Genomic DNA, 19416 nt, shown 5'->3' on the forward strand with positions numbered 1-19416 from the left:
GGATCCAGGGCAAAGTGTCAAGTTGGATTCAAAACTGGCTCGGAGACCAGAAGCAGAGGGTAATGGTTGGTGGGTGTTTTTGTGACTGGAAGGCTGTTTCCAGTGGGGTTCTGCAGGGCTCAGTACTAGGTCCCTTGCTTTTTGTGGTATATATCAATGATCTAGACTTGAATATAGCGGGTATGATTAAGAAGTTTGCAGATGATACTAAAATCGGCTGTGTGGTTGATACTGAAGAAGGAAGCTGTAGACTGCAGGAAGATATCAATAAATTGGTCAGGTGGGCAGAACAGTGGCAAATGGAATTCAATCCAGAGAAGTGTGAAGTAATGCATTTGAGGAGGACTAACAAGGAAAGGGAATACACATTAAATGGTAGGACACTGAGTAGTGTAGAGGAACAAAGGGACCTTGGAGTGCATGTCCAACGATCCCTGAAGGTAGCAGGCTAGGTAGATAAGGTGCTTTAGAAGGCATACGGAATGCTTGCCTTTATTAGCCGTGGCATAGAATACAAGAGCGGGGGGGGGGGTTCTGCTTCAACTGTATAAAACACTAGTTGGGCCTCAGCTAGAGTACTGTGTACAGTTCTGGTCACCACATTACAGGAAAGATGTAATTGCACTGGAGAGGGTACAGTGGAGATTTACAAGGATGTTGCCGGGAGTAGAGAATCTTAGCTATGAGGAAAGACTGGATAGGCTAGGTCTGTTTTCCTAGGAACGGAGGAGGCTGAGGGGAGACCTTTATTGAGGTGTATAAAATTATGAGGGGCATAGATAAAGTGGATAGAAAGGACCTATTTCCCTTAGCAGAGAGGTCAAAAACCAGGGGACACAGATTTAAAGTAATTGGGGGAAGGTTTAGAGGGGATTTGAGGGGAAATTTCTTCACCCAGAGGGTTGTGGGGGTCTGGAACTCACTGCCTGAAAGGGTGGTAGAGGCAGGAACCTTAACCACATTTAAAAAGTACTTGGATGTGCACTTGGAATGCTCTAACCTGCAGTGCTACGGACCAAGAGCTAGGAAGTGGGATTAGGCTGGATAGCTCTTTGTTGGCCGGTGCGGACACGATGGGCCGAAATGGCCTCCTTCCGTGCTGTAACTTTCTATGATTCTATGAAGGCCTTTGGTAAAGTCCTGCATAAGAGGTTAGTGTGCAAAATTAGAGCACGTGGGATTGGGAGTAATATACTGGCATGGATTGAAAATTGGTTAACAGAGTAGGAATAAATGGGTCTTTTTCGGGGTGGCAGGCGGTGACTGGTGGGGTGCCGCAGGGATCGCATCTTGGGCCCCAGCTATTCACAATATATATCAATGATTTGGATGAGGGAACCAAATGTAATATTTCCAAGCTTGCTGACAACATGAAACCAGGTGGGATTGAGAGTTGTGAGGAGGATGCAAAGAGGCTTCATGGCGATTTAGACAAGTTGAGTGAGTGGGCAAATACATGGCAGATTCAATATAACGTGGATAAATGTGAAGTTATCCACTTCGGTAGGAAAAACAGAAAGGCAAAGTATTATTTAAAAGCTGATAGATTGGGAAATGTTGATGTACAGAGGGACCTGGGTGTCCTTGTACACCAGTCACTGAAAACAAACATGCAGGTGCAGCAAGCAGTTAGGAAGGCAAATGGTATGTTGGCCTTCATTGCAAGAGGATTTGAGTACAGGAACAAGGATGTCTTACTACAGTTGTACAGGGCCTTGGTGAGACCACACCTGGAGTATAGTGTGCAGTTTTGGTCTCCTTACCTAAGAAAGGATATACTTGCCTTCGAGGGAGTGCAGCGAAGGTTCACCAGACTGATTCCTGGGATGGCAGGACTGTCGTATGAGGAGCGATTGGGTCGACTAGGCCTGCATTCACTAGAGTTTAGAAGAATGAGAGGGGATCTCATTGAAACGTATAAAATTCTCACCGGAAGCAGGGAGGCTGTTTCCCCTGGCTGGGGGGGGTCTAGAGCGAGAGGTCACAGTCTCAGGATATGGACATTTAGGACTGAGATGAGGAGAAATTCCTTCACTCAGAGGGTGGTGAACCTGTGGAATTCTCTACCACAGAAGGCTGTGGAGGCCAAGTCACTGAATATATTTAAGAAGGAGATAGATAGATTTCTAGACACAAAAGGCATCAAGGGGTATGGGGAGAGAGCGGGAATATGGTATTGAGCTAGAGGATCAGCCATGATCATATTGAATGGCAGAGCAGGCTTGAAGGGCCGAATGGCCTACTCCTGCTCCTATTTTTCTATGTTTCTATGCAGAACCTTATTGTGGATGATTGCATTGACTCCTGATTTTTACTGAAGCTTTGTTCACGTGTGGCGACACCTTGCTCCTTACTGAAATCTCCCTGTCTGACTATACTTTCCACCATCTGTCCTGCCGAACCACTATGGTGGAACTGTGGGCGATATATTTAGTGCAGTTTTAGTGCACGTCATTGTGCCATTATTTGCAGAAATGTAAGACAAGGACTCTAAATGCTGCTTTAAAAAAGGTTTCTTTCTTACTCTATATAATAAGTCAACCATCAACCCAGTCATGCAGGGTGTCTTTCTCTCTGTCAAGACAGATTGGGAATTGGTATGCATACTGTATCATAACACTGACATGCCTGATAACGATCCACAATAGTGTCTTTTTATTACAGGGTTTCCTCCACCTCCCTATTTGGTGTCACCACCAGTTACTTTCCAGATGACTCCTGGCTATACATTTCCACCTGGAGTCTCCATACCAGGACCCTTCCTCCAAGCCACAGGCCACCCGCAGTCAGGAAGCCAAGTGCCAGGTGGAAAGCAGTCACATGTCCCTTATAGCCAGCAACGGCCATCAGGACAAGGTCCAATAAACCAAGGACCCCAACAGCAACAACCTCAGCAACATCAGCAGGTCACCCAGTCCCAATCACAGCTACAGGTTCAGGTTGTGAACCAACAGTCACCCACCAAGGCAGCACAGCAACTGGGAAAGAATCAACACCATCTCGGACCTCAGCAGGTAAGGCGAGTGTGAAAAATCCCAGAATGTTGATAAAGTACTGCAAATAAATAGAATAATTGCACCAGTTTTTAAAAAAATCCACTTTTTAATCCAAAAGCTGTCTTTTTCTGTTGTCTGAGCAGATTAGGGACTAATGTCAATATAGTATCATAACCTTAATGTGCCTGGTAATGTCCCACATTAATGTGTTTTAATTACAGGGTTTCTTCTATCTCCCTATCTGGTATCTCCGCCATTAATTTTAAAAAGAATTCTTCGTATACATTGACTAGATTTTTTGCTATATAAAGCAGGTGTTCTAAATGTTACTGAATCAATAGCAGTGTTTTTAATATCCACATTTGGAAAGAATGGAATTTTATTTGCATTATTCACATGTGAATTCCATTACTGCTGCTTAAATAGTTATTTATAATGTCCATCTTTGTAGCAAAAGAGAGCATTTTGCACAGAGCGGGATTAAACGGAATGGACTTGAACAGTGTTTTATTTGGGAATTTGGAGAAGAGGGGGAAGGAGTTGCTGCTTTTTGCCTACACTACCTGTAGTGCTTTGTGTTACAGGTAGATAGTTAATTTCAGTACCCTTAGCTTAATCTAGATCAAGTAAGTAGTCAAGAAACTACAATGTAAACTAAGCTACCTAAATGCAATTTTAATTAAATAAAACAAGGTCATATAGGGATGGCAGTGCAGAGGGTGTGCCACAACTGCAGCATGTGGGAGTTTGTGGAGAGCATTGTGATCCTGGACAACCACGTTTGCAGTAAGTGCCTGCTTCTTGAAGAACTTCAGCTCAGAGATTTTGAGGTGCAGACATTGCGGGGCATCAGGGATGGGGAGAGTTACCTGGGCATTTTGATCCAGGAGGCAGTCACACCCCTTAGGTTAGGTAGTGGTACAGGTCTGGTTAGTGGTCAGGGACAGGAGGGTGTGACTGAAACTCAGGCAGGTAAGGGGACCCCAGATGCAGTACTGGAGGAGCCTCAGCCTTTGCCCTTGTCCAACAGGTATGAGGTTCTTGCTGCCTGTGTGGATGAGGGAAAAGCCTGCAGGATGGATGAGCAAGCTGACCATGGCAGCATGGTGCAGGAGGCCAATCAGGTGGGGGGGAGTGAAAGGGAATGTAGTTGTGGTAGGGGACAGTATAGACAGGGGGATAGATACTGTTCTCTACAGCCGCGACCGAGAGTGCCGAAGGTTGTGTTGCCTGCCCGGTGCCAGGATTAAAGACATCTACTCACAGCTGGAGAAGAACTTGGAAGGGGAGGATCAGTTATCGTGGTCCATGTATGAACCAATGACATAGGTAGAAATAGGAATGAGGTTCTGCTGAAGGAGTTTGGAGAGCTAAAATCCAAATTAAAAAGCAGAACCTCAAAGATAATCTCTGGATTGTTACCTGAGCCACGTGCAAATTGGCATAGTGACAAACAGATAGATTAGAGGTTTAAATGCGTGGCTTAAGTAGTGGTGTGGGAGGAAGGGGTTTCAGTTCATGGGGCACTGGCCCCAGTACTGGGGAAAGAGGGAGCTGTTCCAATGGGTCGGGCTCCACTTAAACCGGGCTGGAACCAGTGTCCTGGCGAAACGAATAACTAGGGCAGTAGACAGGGCTTTAAACTAATGTAGGGGGGGTCGGAGGATTCAGGAAAGTATAAATTTAAAAGCAGCGAGAGAAATGTCAAGGCTCTAGAGCAGAGTAGAGTTTTGGGTAAAAATAAGCAGAGTGGGCCAGGAAGGGGCAGAGAGTGACAAAGGTAATAAGGCATCAGTGACTAAGGTGACATCAGGGAAGAATAGAAATAAGTCAAAGCTGAAGGCACTATATCTGAATGCGCAAAGCAATCGCAACAAAATAGATGAATTAATAGCGCAGATAGAAATTAACAGGCTTGATCTAATAGCCATAACAGAGACGTGGTTGCAAAGTGGCCAAGGTTGGGAACTAAATATTCCAGGATACTTTGCTTTTAGAAGAGATAGGCAAAATGGAAAAGGAGGCGGGGTAGCCCTGATAATAAAGGATGGGATAAAGACAGTAGAGAGAAAGGATCTTAGCTCAGAAAATCAAGAAGTAGAATCAGTTTGGGTGGAGTTAAGAAACAGCAAGGGGCAGAAAGCATTGGTGGGAGTTGTTTATAGGCCCCCAAACAGTAGTTGTAATGTAGGGCAGTGTATACATCAGGAAATTAGAGATGCATGTAACAAGGGTAATACAGGAAACTTTGGTTTATCCGGAGGTTGTATGGCCGGAAACCTCGAACTAACGGCAGAAATCAGCAGCCGTTTTGTTAGGTTTTTTTTCCTTCTCGCATTTTTTTAAACAGTCAGTCTCTGGAAAGCCTCTCTGAAGCTGTTGCTAAGCTACAGAGACGCTTCCAAGGTACGGGCCGACTGTTTACAAGCTGTTGCTAAGCAACAGTGTTTGTCAGATACGGAGATGAAAACCTCCGTATCCTTCAACATTAGCGCTGGTCTGTCCGGAAGTTTTCATAGATCGGCATCACGCCGGTCCCGTCGGTGCCGGATATCGTGAAGTTTCCTGTACAGTGATCATGGGGTACTTTTAATCTACATATAGACTGGGCAAACCAAATTTGCAGTAATAGTGTGGAGGATTAATTCATGGAATTACACAAGATAGTTTTCTAGATCAGTATGTTGAACCAACTAGGGAACAGGCTATTTTAGATCTAGTATTGTGCAATGAGAACGGGTTAATTAATAACTCTGTAGTAAAGGGGCCTTTAGGGAAGAGTGACCATAATATGATAGAATTTTATATTGAATTTGAAAGTGATTTAGTTAAATCCGAAACCAAGGTCTTAAATCTAAACAAAGCAAACTACGTAGGTATGAGGGGCGAGTTGACTACGTTAGATTGGGAAACTACATTAAAAGCTATGACGGTAGACAAGCAATGGTTAGCATTTAAAGAATTAATACATAATTTACAACAAATATACATTCCTTTAAGGCACATAAACCCCACAGAAAAAATTGTCCAACCGTGGCTAACGAGAAGTTCAAGATAGTGTTAGATCAAAGGAAGAGGCTTATAATGTTGCCAAAAGGAGTAGTAAGCCTGAGGATTGGGAGGATTTTAGAATTCAGCAAAGGAGGACCAAGAAATTGATTGATGCGCTATCAATTACTCATAAAAGACTGAGAGTTAGAAGAGTAACTAAAGGCTTTTATTAACAACAGAATGGAGGTTTGCCTCGCGTGGTCGACCGGTCCAGGATACAAAGGGCTGGGGAGCAGTCACCTTTATACTAGGACCTGTGGGAGGAGTCAGCCGAGGCATGTCCAGGCATGTACACAGTGGAATACAAACAGGACAAACAGGAATACAAACAGTGGTTTACCACATTCACCCCTTGTTTAAAATTGAGTCCGGCGGGGTGAAGTGTATTAAAAGTTAGTGTATTGGAGTCTCTCCGGAGGTCTTGTCTGCTGCTGTGATCGGCGTGGCGACGGCAGGGGTAGTGCAGCTTCCGGCGTCGAGTCCAGCGTAGGCTGTGGCACAGGCGTGTCGTCCTCGTAGATGTCGAGCGGGTCGCGGGGCCCAGGCCTGCCGTCTGCTGGGGCTGGATATCGGATCGTGGGGGGGGGGGGGGGGGGGGGTGGTAGTGGGTAGTGGGTTACTGCGGCCCCCGAGGGTGCAAGGTCTCTTATGGAGACTGTGTCCTCCCGCCCGTCCGGGTATGCGATGTAAGCATACTGGGGGTTGGCGTGGAGGAGGTCGACCCTCTCGACCAGGGGGTCCGTTTTATGGGTCCTCACGTGTCTTCTCAGTAGGACCGGCCCTGGGGACGTCAGCCATGGCGGTAGCGATGTCCCCGATGTGGACTTCCTTGGGAAGACAAACATTTTCTCATGAGGGGTGGCGTTAGTGGCAGTGCAGAGCAGTGACCGAATAGAGTGGAGCGCATCGGGGAGCACATCCTGCCAGCGGGAGGTTGGAAGGCCCCTAGACTTTAAAGCTAGCAGGACGGCCTTCCAAACTGTCGCATTTTCTCTTTCCACCTGTCCGTTCCCCCGGGGGTTGTAACTGGTGGTCCTGCTTGTGGCAATACCCCTAGTTAGCAGGTACTGACGGAGTTCGTCGCTCATAAACGATGAGCCCCGGTCGCTATGGATATAGCTGGGGAAGCCGAACAGGGTGAAGAGGTTGTTCAGACATTTAATGACCGTGGCACTGGTCATGTCCGGGCAGGGGAAGGCGAACGGGAAACGGGAGTACTCATCAATAATATTGAGGAAGTACACATTGCGGTCGGAGGAGGGGAGAGGCCCTTTAAAATCAACGCTCAGGCGCTCGAAGGGACGAGTGGCTTTTATCAGGTGGGCCCTGTCTGGTCTATAAAAGTGCGGTTTGCACTCAGCGCAGACTTGGCAGTTCCTGGTTATGGTTCTGACCTCCTCAATAGAGTAAGGCAGGTTGCGGGCCTTGATGAGGTGGAAGAACCTGGTGACCCCCGGGTGGCAGAGGTCATTGTGGAGGGCCCGCAGTCTATCGATCTGCGCGCTGGCGCAGGTGCCACGCGATAGCGCATCCGGGGGTTCATTTAGCTTCCCGGGCCGGTACAAGATCTCGTAGTTGTAGGTGGAAAGTTCGATTCTCCACCTCAAGATCTTGTCATTTTTGATTTTGCCCCTCTGCTTGTTGTTAAACATAAAAGCAACTGAACGCTGGTCAGTGAGCAGGGTAAATCGTTTTCCGGCCAGGTAGTGCCTCCAATGACGCACAGCCTCCACAATCGCCTGGGCCTCCTTCTCAACAGCGGAGTGTCTGGTCTCCGGGCCTTGGAGGGTTCGTGAAAAGAAGGCCACGGGTCTCCCCGCCTGATTGAGGGTAGCGGCCAGGGCAAAGTCAGACGCGTCGCTTTCCACCTGGAAGGGGATGGATTCGTCCACTGCGTGCATGGTGGATTTGGCAATGTCCTCCTTGATACGGTGGAAGGCTAAGCGGGCCTCTGCCGTCAAGGGAAAAGAGGTGGACTTGATCAGCGGACGGGCCTTGTCCGCATAGTAGGGGACCCACTGGGCGTAATAGGAGAAAAACCCTAGGCACCTCTTCAGGGCCTTGAGGCAGTGGGGCAGTGGAAGTTCCATAAGGGGACGCATCCGGTCGGGGTCGGGGCCGATGACTCCGTGTTCCACAACACAGCCAAGGATTGCGAGGCGGTTTGTGCGGAATATGCACTTCTCCTTGTTATATGTCAGGTTTAGGAGTTGGGCGGTGCGGAGGAATTTTTCGAGGTTTGCGTCATGGTCCTGCAAGTCACGGCCGCAGATGGTCACATTGTCCAGATATGGGAAAGTGGCCTGCAACGCATTTTGATCGACCATCCGGTCCATCTCCCTTTGGAAGACGGAGACCCCGTTGGTGACGCCAAAGGGAACCCTAAGGAAGTGATAGAGGCGGCCGTTTGCCTCAAAGGCAGTGTACTGGCGGTCCTCAGGGCGGATGGGGAGCTGGTGGTACGCTGATTTCAGGTCAATGGTCGAGAAGACGCGGTACTGCGCGATCTGGTTGACCATATCAGCTATACGGGGGAGTGGGTAGGCGTCCAGCAGGGTGTAGCGATTTATTGTCTGGCTGTAGTCGATGACCAGGCGCTGCTTCTCGCCGGTCTTAACGACCACAACCTGGGCTCGCCAGGGGCTGGTGCTGCCCTCAATAATCCCTTCTTTCAGGAGCCGCTCCACTTCGGTTTTAATGAAAACCCTGTCCCCGGCACTGTATCGCCTGCTCTTTGTGGCGATGGGCTTACAGTCGGGGGTGAGGTTAGCAAACAGTGGTGGGGGGGTGACTCTGAGTGTGGAGAGGTTGCACCTGGTGCGCGGCGGGCAGTTTGGAAGCTGCTGGCTGCGGACTGTGAGTGGGGGTAGGGGTCCACCGTACGCCATCGTAACACTTTTAAGGTGGCACTGAAAATCTAACCCCAGCAGGACGGCAGCGCAGAGGTCAGGCAGGACCAGAAGTTTAAAATGATCGTACACGGTCCCGTCTACTACGAGTGTCACCACGCAGTAGCCGCCGATGTCCGCCGACTGGGACTCGGAGGCCATAGAAATCCGCTGTTGCGCAGGCAGGACTGGGAGAGAGCAACGCCGCACCGTGTCGGCGTGGATGAAGCTCTCCGTGCTCCCAGAGTCAAAAAGGCAGATTGTATCGTGACCATTTACCTTAATGTCCATTGTGGAACTGGCCAGTTGGTGCGGTCTCGCTTGGTCCAGTGTAACGGATGCCAGCGTAGGGGTCGGTGTGTCGCTGCGGGTATCAGATGAGGCGGTGTCGGGGGCCTGCTGCGTCCCGGCTGTCGTCCAAGATGGCGGCGTCCATGATCCCCATGTGGCTGGAGGCGTCCAAAATGGCTGCTGTACCGGTGATTCGCACATGGCCGGGGAGGTCCAAGATGGCGGCCCGCATGGCCCACACGCGGCGCTGCTGGGGTTCGGGGTGGCTTTGGCCCTGCAGACGCTAGCGTAGTGTCCCTTCTTCCCGCAGCCCGAGCAGATCGCGTTTTTCGCCGGGAAGCGCGCTCTGGGGTGTTTTGCCTGGCCACAGAAGTAGCATTTCTGGCCTTGGGGCACTGCTGTCTGGCCTTGGGACACTGCTGCGGTAGTTGGGCCGTTGTTGGGGTGTGGCTGGGGTGGCACGGCGCTATGAGGCGGTCCTACCGTGTCCCAGGCTGTCATTCCCCGCGGCGTCCACGGTGCAGAGGAGCAGGCATCCATGCCCTGGTAGGCTGCATCCAACGATAGTGCGAGTTCAGAGGCCTTGTTGAGGTCGAGGTTACTCTGCTCCAACAGTCGCTGTCGGGTGTAATTGGATCTGTGGCCTGCTACAAAAGCGTCCCGGATAAGTTCCTCTGTGTACACGGCGGCCTTTACATCCTTACAACCACAGGCCCGGCCAAGCACAGACAGTGCCTGAAGGTATTCCACGGTCGATTCCCCAGGTTGTTTACGACTCCCCAGGAGGTGCCTGGCGTACACTTCGTTCACTGGGCGCGTGTACTGGTCCTTGAGGAGCTTGATAGCGTCCGCGTACGAGGTCGCGTCTTGGATGACCGAGTACACTCAGTGGTTCACTTTGGAGGTCAGGACATCCAGTTTGTCCGATTTGATTGCTTCGGAGGCGGTCAGGAATTTTTCGAAACACTTAAGCCAGTGAGTAAACTTGGTGGATGAGTCCACCTCCCGATGATCTAAGTCCAGGCATGCTGGTGTGAGGATCTTCTCCATTATAAAAATGTTGTTAATAAAATTGATGCGCTATCAATTACTCATAAAAGACTGAGAGTTAGAAGAGTAACTAAAGGCTTTTATTAACAACAGAATGGAGGTCTGCCTCGCGTGGTCGACCGGTCCAGGATACAAAGGGCTGGGGAGCAGTCACCTTTATACTAGGACCTGTGGGAGGAGTCAGCCGAGGCATGTCCAGGCATGTACACAGTGGAATACAAACAGGACAAACAGGAATACAAACAGTGGTTTACCACATTGATAAAGAAAGGAAAAATAGAATATGAGAGTAAACTAGCAAGAGACATAAAAACAGACTGTAAAGGCTTCTATAGGTATGTAAAAAGGAAAAGATTAGCGAAAGTAAATGTAGGTCCCTTACAGGTTGAGACAGGAGAAATTATAATGGGGAATAAGGAAATGGCAGAGAAATTAAACAAATACTTTGTGTCTGTCTTCACGGTAGAAGACGCAAAAAACTTCTGGAAATAGTGGAGAACCAAGGGTCTAGCGAGAAGGAGAACCTGAAAGAAATTAGTATTAGTAAAAAAAAGTGCTGGAGAAATTAATGGGACTAAAAGCCAATTAATCCCCTGGGATGATGGTCTACATTCTAGGATTTTGAAACAGGTGACTATAGAAATAGTGGATGAATTGGTTGTCATTTTCCAAAATTCCATAGATTCTGGAACAGTTCCCATGGATTGGAAGGTAGCAAATGTAACCGCAGTATTTAAGAAAGGAGGAAGAGAGAAAACGGAACTGCAGACCAGTTACCTGACATCAGTAGTAGGGAAAATGCTAGAATCTATTATTAAGGACATGGTAACAGGGCACTTAGAAAATAATAATAGGATTGGGCAGAGTCAACACGGATTTATGAAAGGGAAATCGTGTTTGACAAATTTAAGAGTTTTTTTGACGTTGTAGCTAGCAGAATAGATAAGGGGGAACCAGTGGATGTGGTGTATTTGGATTTTCAGAAGGCATTCGAAAAGGTGCCACACAACAGGTTATTAAACAAAATTAGGGCTCATAGGATTGGGGGTAATATACTAGCATGGATTGGTTAATGGACAAGAGAGTAGGAATAAACGGGTCATTTTCAGGTTGGCAGGCTGTAACTAGTGAGGTACCGCAAGGATCAGTGCTTGGGCCTCAGCTGTTCACAATCTACATCAATGATTTGGATGAAGGGACCAAATGTAATACATCCAAGTTTGCTGATGATACAAAGCTAAGTGGAAATGTAAGTTGTGAGAAGGATGCAAGGAGGCTTCAAAAGTATATAGACAGGCTATGTAAGTGGGCACGAACATGGCAAATGGAATATACAATAATGTGGAGAAATGTGAGGTTATCCACTTTGGTAGGAAAAATAGAAAAGCAGAGTATTTTTTAAAATGGTGAGAGATTGGGAAATGTTAGTGTTCAGAGGGACCTGGGTGTCCTTGTACACAAATCATTGAACGGTTAACATGCAGGTACAGCAAGCAATTAGGAAAGCAAACGGTATGTTGGCCTTTATTACAAGAAGATTTGATTATACAAGTAAAGACGTCTTACATAGACTTTTTATGCCAGACGTCTTACAAGGACGTCTGGCATAAAAATAAAACAAAAAAGGTGACTCAACCATGGCTAACAAGGGAAATTAGGGATAGCATAAGATCCAAGGAGAGGACATATAAATTGGCCAGAAAAAGCAGCAAACTTGAGGATTGGGAGCAGTTTAAGATTCAGCAAAGGAAGAAAAAGGGATTAATTAAGAGGGGGAAAATAGAGTATGAGAGTAAGCTTTCAGGGAACATAAAAACTGACTCTAAAAGCTTCTATAGATATGTGAAGAGAAAAAGATTGGTGAAGTCAAGCGTAGGTCCCTTGCAGTCAGAATCAGGGGAATTTATAATGGGGAACAAAGAAATGGCAGACCAATCAAATACATACTTTGGTTCTGTCTTCACAAAGGAGGACACAAATAACCTCCGAGATGTCGGCGAACATAGGGTCTAATGCGAGGGAGGAACTGAATTAAATCAGTATTTGTAGGGAAATGGTGTTAAGGAAATTGACGGGATTGAAGGCCGATAAATCCCCAGGGCCTGATAATCTACATCCTAGGGTACTTAAGGAAGTGGCCCTAGAAATAGTAGATGCATTGCTGGTCATCTTCCAAAATTCTATAGATTCTGGAACAGTTCCCATGGATTGGAGGGTAGCTAATGTTACCCCACTATTTATAAAAAAAAAAAAAAAGTGGTAGAGAGAAAACGGGGAATTATAGACAGGTAAGCCTGACATCGGTAGTGGGGAAAATGCTAGAGTCCATTATAAAAGATGTATTAGCAGAGCACTTGGAAAACAGTGACAGGATCGGACAAAGTCAACATGGATTTACAAAAGGTAAATCGTGCTTGACTAATCTACTGGAATTTTTTGAGGATGTAACTAGTAGAATAGATATGGGTGAACCAGTGGATGTGGTGTATTTGGACTCTCAGAAGGCTTTCGATAAGGTCCCGCATAAGAGATTAGCGTGTAAAGTTAAAGCACATGGGATTGGGGGCAAGGTACTGACTTGGATAGAGAACTGGCTGGCAGACAGGAAGCAAAGAGTTGGAATAAACGGCTCTTTTTCCAAGTGGCAGGCAGTGACTAGTGGGGTACCGCAGGGATCGGTGCTAGGACCCCAGCTATTCACAATAGATATTAATGATCTAGACGAGAGAACTAGATGTAATATCTCCAAGTTTGCAGACGACACAAAGCTGAGTGGGCATATATGCTGTGAGGAGGAGCCAAGAAACTCCAGTATGATCTGGACAGGTTGGGTGATTGGGCAGAAGTATGGCAGATGCAGTATAATGTGGATAAATGCGAGGTTATCCACTTTGGTGGCAAAAACAGGAAGGCAGATTATTATCTGAATGGCAGTAGATTGGGAGAAGGGGAAGTGCAAAGAGACCTGGGTGTCCTTGTGCACCAGTCGCTGAAGGTAAGCATGCAGGTGCAGCAGGCGGTTAAGAAGGCAAATGGTATGTTGGCCTTCGTAGCGAGAAGATTCGAGTACAGGAACAAAGATGTCTTGCTGCAGTTGTACAGGGCCTTGGTGAGCTCACACCTTGAGTATTGTGTGCAGTTTTGGTCGCCTTATCTGAGGAAGGATGTTCTTGCCATGGAGGGAGTGCTGCGAAGATTCACCAGACTGATACCTGGGATGGCAGGAATGACATATGAGGGGAAATTGGGTCGATTTGGCTTATACTCGCTGGAGTTTAGAAGAATGAGGGGATCACATTGAAACTTATAAAATTCTAACAGGACTAGACAGACTAGATGCAGGAAGGATGATCCCGATGGTGGGGGAGTTCAGAACCAGGGGTCACAGTCTAAAGATAAGGGGTAAGCCATTTAGGACAGAGATGAGGAGGAATGTCTTCACCCAGCGAGTGATGAACCTGTGGAATTCTCTACCACAGAAGGCAGGTGAGGCCAATTCATTAAATATATTCAAGAAGGAGTTAGATATATTTCTTAAGGCTAAAGGTATCAAGGGATATGGGGAGAAGGCAGGGACAGGGTACTGAGTTTGGATGATCAGCCATGATCTCATTGAATGGCGGAGCAGGCTTGAGGGGCTGAATGGCCTACTCCTGCTCCTATCTTCTGTTTCTATGTTACAGCAATTATATAGGACCCTGGTGAGACCACACCCTGAAGTATTGTTTACAGTTTTGGTCTCCCAACTAAGGAAGGATATACTTGCCATAGAGGGTGTGCAATGAAGGTTCACCAGACTGATTCCTGGATTGGGGGGATTGTCCTATGCGGAATTATTGAGTAGACTTTGCCTATGTTCTCTGGAATTTAGAAGAATGAGAGGTGATCTCATTGAAACATACAAAATTCTTACAGGGCTCGATAGGGTAGATGCAGGGAGGATGTTTCCCCTGGCTGGGGAGTCTAGAACCAGAGATCACAGTCTCAAAATAAGGGGTCGGCCATTTAGGACTGAGATGAGGAGAAATTTCTTCACTCAGAGGGTGGTGAATCTTTGGAATTCTCTACCCCAGAGGGCTGTGGAGGCTCAGTCGTTGAGTATATTCAAGACAGAGATAGATAGATTTTTGGATATTAAGGGAATCGAGGGATATGGGGAAAGTGGAGATGAGGTAGAATAGAAGATCAGCCATGATCTTATTGAATGGTGGAGCAATCTCGAAGGGCCGAATGGCCCACTCCTGCTCTTATGTTCTTAAAATATTAAAAATAGATTTCTATGCTAATGTGTTTTTCTGTTGTGCCAGCTGATCTAAACACTGTCTCCCTGGGTTTAAGCACACTCCTGTTATAAATCTGTTTTGTGGAAGGGTGGTGGGTATGGAAATTAGGTAGTGTCCTCAGTCTTTGAATGTGCTCCTCCGCATAATGACCTTTTGCCCTCTGAGGTTAGCATAAGGGCCAAAGTTTTAAGTTACCTGGGTGGAGAAACTGAGGCAACAAGAGGCTGGGCTTTCATGTGAAGCAGTGTAGGGTGGAAGACACTGGGCTGGATTTTGATTCAGGGGTGGGCTGGGGTTGTGTAATCCACATTTCATGTTAGCCACCCGATTCTAAATCGATGTGGGAGAATGATGCGATTTTAACTTAATTGGCCAATTGAGTTCCAACATGTGGGAACCCATGGCCAATGAGTTTTTTCAGTCTGAAAGTCGCCTCCGATGACATCATTGCTGCTGCATTTAAGGCCTGCAACAAGCCTTGCTTCTTCTGCAGACTGCCAACCTTTTGACCTTTGCAGTGAGAGGGCCCTGGAGGAAGAATGACCAGCCAGAGACCTAGGTCTGCTCCCAGGTTCGATGACGTTGCCCTGCAAGCTTTAGTAGAGGGTGCAAGAGCACATAAAGAGGTGCTCTTCCCTTCTTCAGGGAGGGAGAAGCCTCCCCAGCAGATCCAGGTGGCAGAGGAGGTCAACTCTTTGTCAATAATCCACAGAACCTGGCTTCAGTGCAGGAAGAGATTTCATGACCTGCGCACTGGAAAAGTGAGTATGAATTTCCCATCACCCTCAATCTGATCCCCATTGCCTTTCCTCACCAGCACTCAGCTTTAGCAATCTCTTCCTCCACATCCCACTTGACACTGACATCCATGCACCATTCCCCATTCGCCCCCCCTCTATGGTCACATCCACCTAACTATTCGACTATGCAGCCCTCACACTCCCTATCACTGTGATGCTATGAAAACAACTGACAATACACAGGGAGGGCCCTTGGTTTTGCCACCTCACTCCATCTTTGTCTCCTAAGTATCTATGCTATGGATTCTCTACACTCACTCCTTCATTCTCACTCAACCTCCACTTGTCTCCCTCATTGCAGGAAAAGAGAGCTCACAATAAGAGAGAAAGAGCGAGGACAGGAGGAGGGCCACCCTCAGTAGCCCACCTCACCCCCTGGGAGGAGGCGGGGGTGGAGGAAGATGCGCAAGTAGGGGACGGACAGACGGGTGCATCACAGCAAGCTGGTGACAGAATAGTTTTCCATCTCATTGACATTGCATGAGTCGCCGATAATGATTCTGAAGCTCTTCTGCTTCTTCTGACTTATGATCATCTGCAATATGCAATGTGCATGTAACCTTGGCATCACATCTCTGACTCTTTCCTTTACTCCCCCACAGGACCATCGCAAGCACCCGTCCCCGCTAGCCAGGAGGAAGAGCCTGAGCATCCAGACTCCTCAGAGGAAGCTGCAACCTCTGAGGACGCAGCATCAGCAGAATTCAGCGCACCCAGCACCAGCGCAGACACTCACACCACGGTGGGACCTTCGGGACATAGAGTAGTGTTGTCACCTGGTGCATCACAGCTCACAAGTGAGCATCAGCAGATTGTGGAGACAGGGACAGCAGTGGAGAGTCCTAGTCGGAGGGCACAGGACTCTGTCAGCTCAGCTACATGTCGACCCTCTGCCTCTGGGTCCATCCATAAGATCAGCGGTGCTGGAACTCCAGGAACAGATGCAGGAATCTCTGGCAGGTTTTGTCTCCAGGGTCGCTGCGAGTGTGGAGCGAATGGAGGAGTCCATTGCAAACATGAGCAGAGCCTTTCTGGAGTCATTGGCGCATGAACGCATCAGCATGGAAAGGATGGCAACCTCCATGGAGATGATAAGTCGCCAGAGTGCAGAAAACATGGTGAGTGTTCTGAATAGAATGACATCTCTGGAGGAGCGATGGTCATCTATTGAACAGAGAAACCAGACCTTCATGGAAGTCCTTCTGAGTAGGACTGCCAGTGCAGATACAGGTCCCCATGGACCCCCCCCTGATGTGCAGCAAGGTGCTCTCAAGCCACTTGCAAGCGCTGAGGGGGACCTAACCCATGAGAGGGAAGTTGGTGGCAGACATCAAGGAAGTGGGGGCTCCTCTCCAAGCACTCACACTTCCATGCCACTGCAGAGCCCTCGGTCAGAGCCCCACCAGAGCCCACACCCATCTGAGATCGGCGTCTCAACCCCTGCACAGCCGCAGGAGCAGCAGACTGTTGACGAACCCTCACGGGCTTGCAACCCCAGAGGACGCCCGCCAAAGGTGTCGAGACAGGAGCAGCAAGAAAGTGAGCAAGTGCCCTCCACATCTGCTGAAGCCACAGGGGAAGCACCACGTAGGAGCACGCGTAAGAGAAAGATACTGTACAATTAGTCACAAGGGTAGTCACTTGGGTGAAATTTGATGTTTTATGTTAAAAAGCCATCAGATGATTACTGTAAATACAAAATCTGATGGCTACTGCTGTAGTTGTGGCGTGTGTCATTTCGCTAATGGGACTTCCACATTGAGGGCTTAGGATTACTTGGTATATGCCTCAGTTGAGGAAGCGCTCAGTGAAGGTGGCGAGAGGGGTTTCCCAGGAGGTCACACTGGAGATGGGTGTCAGGCTCCAAACTTCCACAGCAATGGTTATGCCTTCCAAAAGTTCCCCCAGACCTTAGACAACAAAGTCCTGACACCTGCAAATGATGGCTGATCAAATATCCTATTTAATGGTGGAGCTGCAGCTAATAGTCAACAATCCAGTTGTGCTCCCGCCAGGTTTCACCGTCGTGTTTCACGCCAGGCGTGCTTCACGTCGGAAAAGGGTTAAAATCACCAAGGCCTATCAAAATGGGATTATAGAGGCAATTTAGTGCTTGTTAAGGGCCTTAACGGCCTATCCCGCATCTTGGAGGTGGGACAGAAGAGATGGGACCAGTAGACACGATTTAATGAAAATTGCTTGGAGGCGGGGTTGGGCCCGCCCGGCAGTTTTTGCAATTTTAACCCCCCCACACGCCTCCAATCCCGCCTCAACGGCCTGATGAAATTCGAGCCCTGTGTGTCAGCATTGTAACATGCATAAATTAGCTCCTTTTTTGTAACCTTCTGTCGGGTAGTATATGGAGGACGACTATCTAATTAAATGAATAAAGACCCTATTGAGGATAGCTAAGAAATCTTTGGTTACTTGCAATTAAAATCCTATATTTTCTCACATTGAGTATCTGCAGGCTGATCAAACCAACCAGCTTTGGAATCAACATCATGTCCCCTCTCAGCATCAGAAGACTTCCATCCAGATGTCTTTGAAGCAACAGCCCTATTTCATGCATCAGGACCCATTAAAGCTGTTTGAAAAGTCACTTCAGCAACAATCACAGCAAGTCCAAATGGAAAAGAACCTGAAGGCTTTCGCTATGGAACCGTTTACCCAGAACCCTTCAGATGTACAAAAATTGCAGGACTTTGCATGGGACTATGGTACGTTAAGCACATTTGACTACTCGGATGGTAAATTTATAATGCTGCATGGAATTGAGTTCTCACCAAGAAGGTCTTTGGTTCAATCCCATGGCCTCTGAGTTAGTTGGTCCCTGTGGCGGTGGTAGGGTGCTGCAATTAACGTGTACACCTGAGGTAGGGAGGGGGAAATCAACCTGGATTCCTGCTTCTGATTACTATCTAATAACCCTCCTGTAAAGTGCACATATGTAGAAGCTGGACTCTGCTGTAATTCCCACTTTGCTCACCCCTCTACCATTGTTAAAACAACCTGCTGATACTTAATGCCACAGCTTGCACATTAAAATGGCACTTTGATGCAGTACAGAGAGCTGGCACCATATTTCAGTCTCTGTTCCCTCAGAAGAGAAGAAAATAAAACATTTATAGAGTGGAGCCAGCTGAATCGGCTTAATTGTTGAGATTGTCTACAGCATGGTGTATTGGACTGCCCTGTGGGCTGGAAAGCATTGAGTGAATATGATGTGCTTTCTTTTTGTTATGACAGATGGAACATTTGGTGCAGTATTAAGAGAATAAAAATCCTGTTTATCCCTGATTCTTGCTTCCCCTCGTTATTTTTAAGTGGCCCATATATCTTTCACGCTTTTACTGCAGATATATTTGAAAAAAAGTTACTCGAGATATTGTCACCGATCTTACATTAAGTGCATCTCGTACATTCATATTTTATGTAAAAAAAAAAAACTTTTATTCAATCCTTAACTTTCCTTCTGACTGTCATATCCCTACAATGATCTGAAAGCTTTTCATTTATTCCTAACACTACCTTTTTACATCCCTACTTAGCCACAATCATCCTTTATCACCCTTTAATCTGGTTTGATTTAGCCAGGATGAAGTTTGATTGTAGCCTCATTAACATTGCTTTTAATACTTCCCACTTTTCTATTGTAGATTTCACAACCCCTATTGTGTTTCAATTAACTTACTTAAGCTTATTTTCTGTTTTCTCAAAGTGTGCTCTTTCAGCTCTAATCATATTAGGACACAAAGAGCTTGCAAAGGGGTATAGATAGGTTAAGTGAGTGGGCAATAAGTGGCAGGTGGAGTATAATGTGGGGAAACGTGAGGTTATTCACTTTGCTAGGAAGAATAGAAAAACAGAATATTTTTAAATGGTGAGAAACTATTAAATGTTGGTGTTCCGAGAGATTTAGGTGTCCTCGTACAGGAAACACAAAGTTAGCGTGAAGGTACAACAAGCAATTAGGAAGGCAAGTGGCCTGTTGGCCTTTATTGCAAGGGGATTGGAGTACAAGAGTAAGGAAGTCTTACTACAACTGTATAGAGCT

At 47.2% G+C, this 19416-nt stretch overlaps 1 protein-coding gene across 4 annotated transcripts in view; it reads left to right on the forward strand.

Annotated features, from left to right (window-relative positions):
• The window catches only part of smg7 (SMG7 nonsense mediated mRNA decay factor), a 123622-nt gene that overhangs the window by 74597 nt on the left and 29609 nt on the right, over positions 1 to 19416 (forward strand). For 3 of the 4 annotated variants that reach the window (XM_085982605.1, XM_085982609.1, XM_085982607.1), the window contains 2 exons: positions 2665 to 3014; positions 17821 to 18079. In XM_085982605.1, the coding sequence (XP_085838731.1) occupies positions 2665 to 3014; positions 17821 to 18079 (609 nt within the window). The remainder of the gene's footprint in view (positions 1 to 2664; positions 3015 to 17820; positions 18080 to 19416) is intronic. The other variant, XM_085982606.1, reaches the window with a different exon arrangement.

This window comes from Somniosus microcephalus, chromosome 3 (assembly GCF_052327205.1).
Source record: "Somniosus microcephalus isolate GS21.2 chromosome 3, FLI_Smic_1.0, whole genome shotgun sequence".
Taxonomy (NCBI): Eukaryota; Metazoa; Chordata; class Chondrichthyes; order Squaliformes; family Somniosidae; genus Somniosus; species Somniosus microcephalus.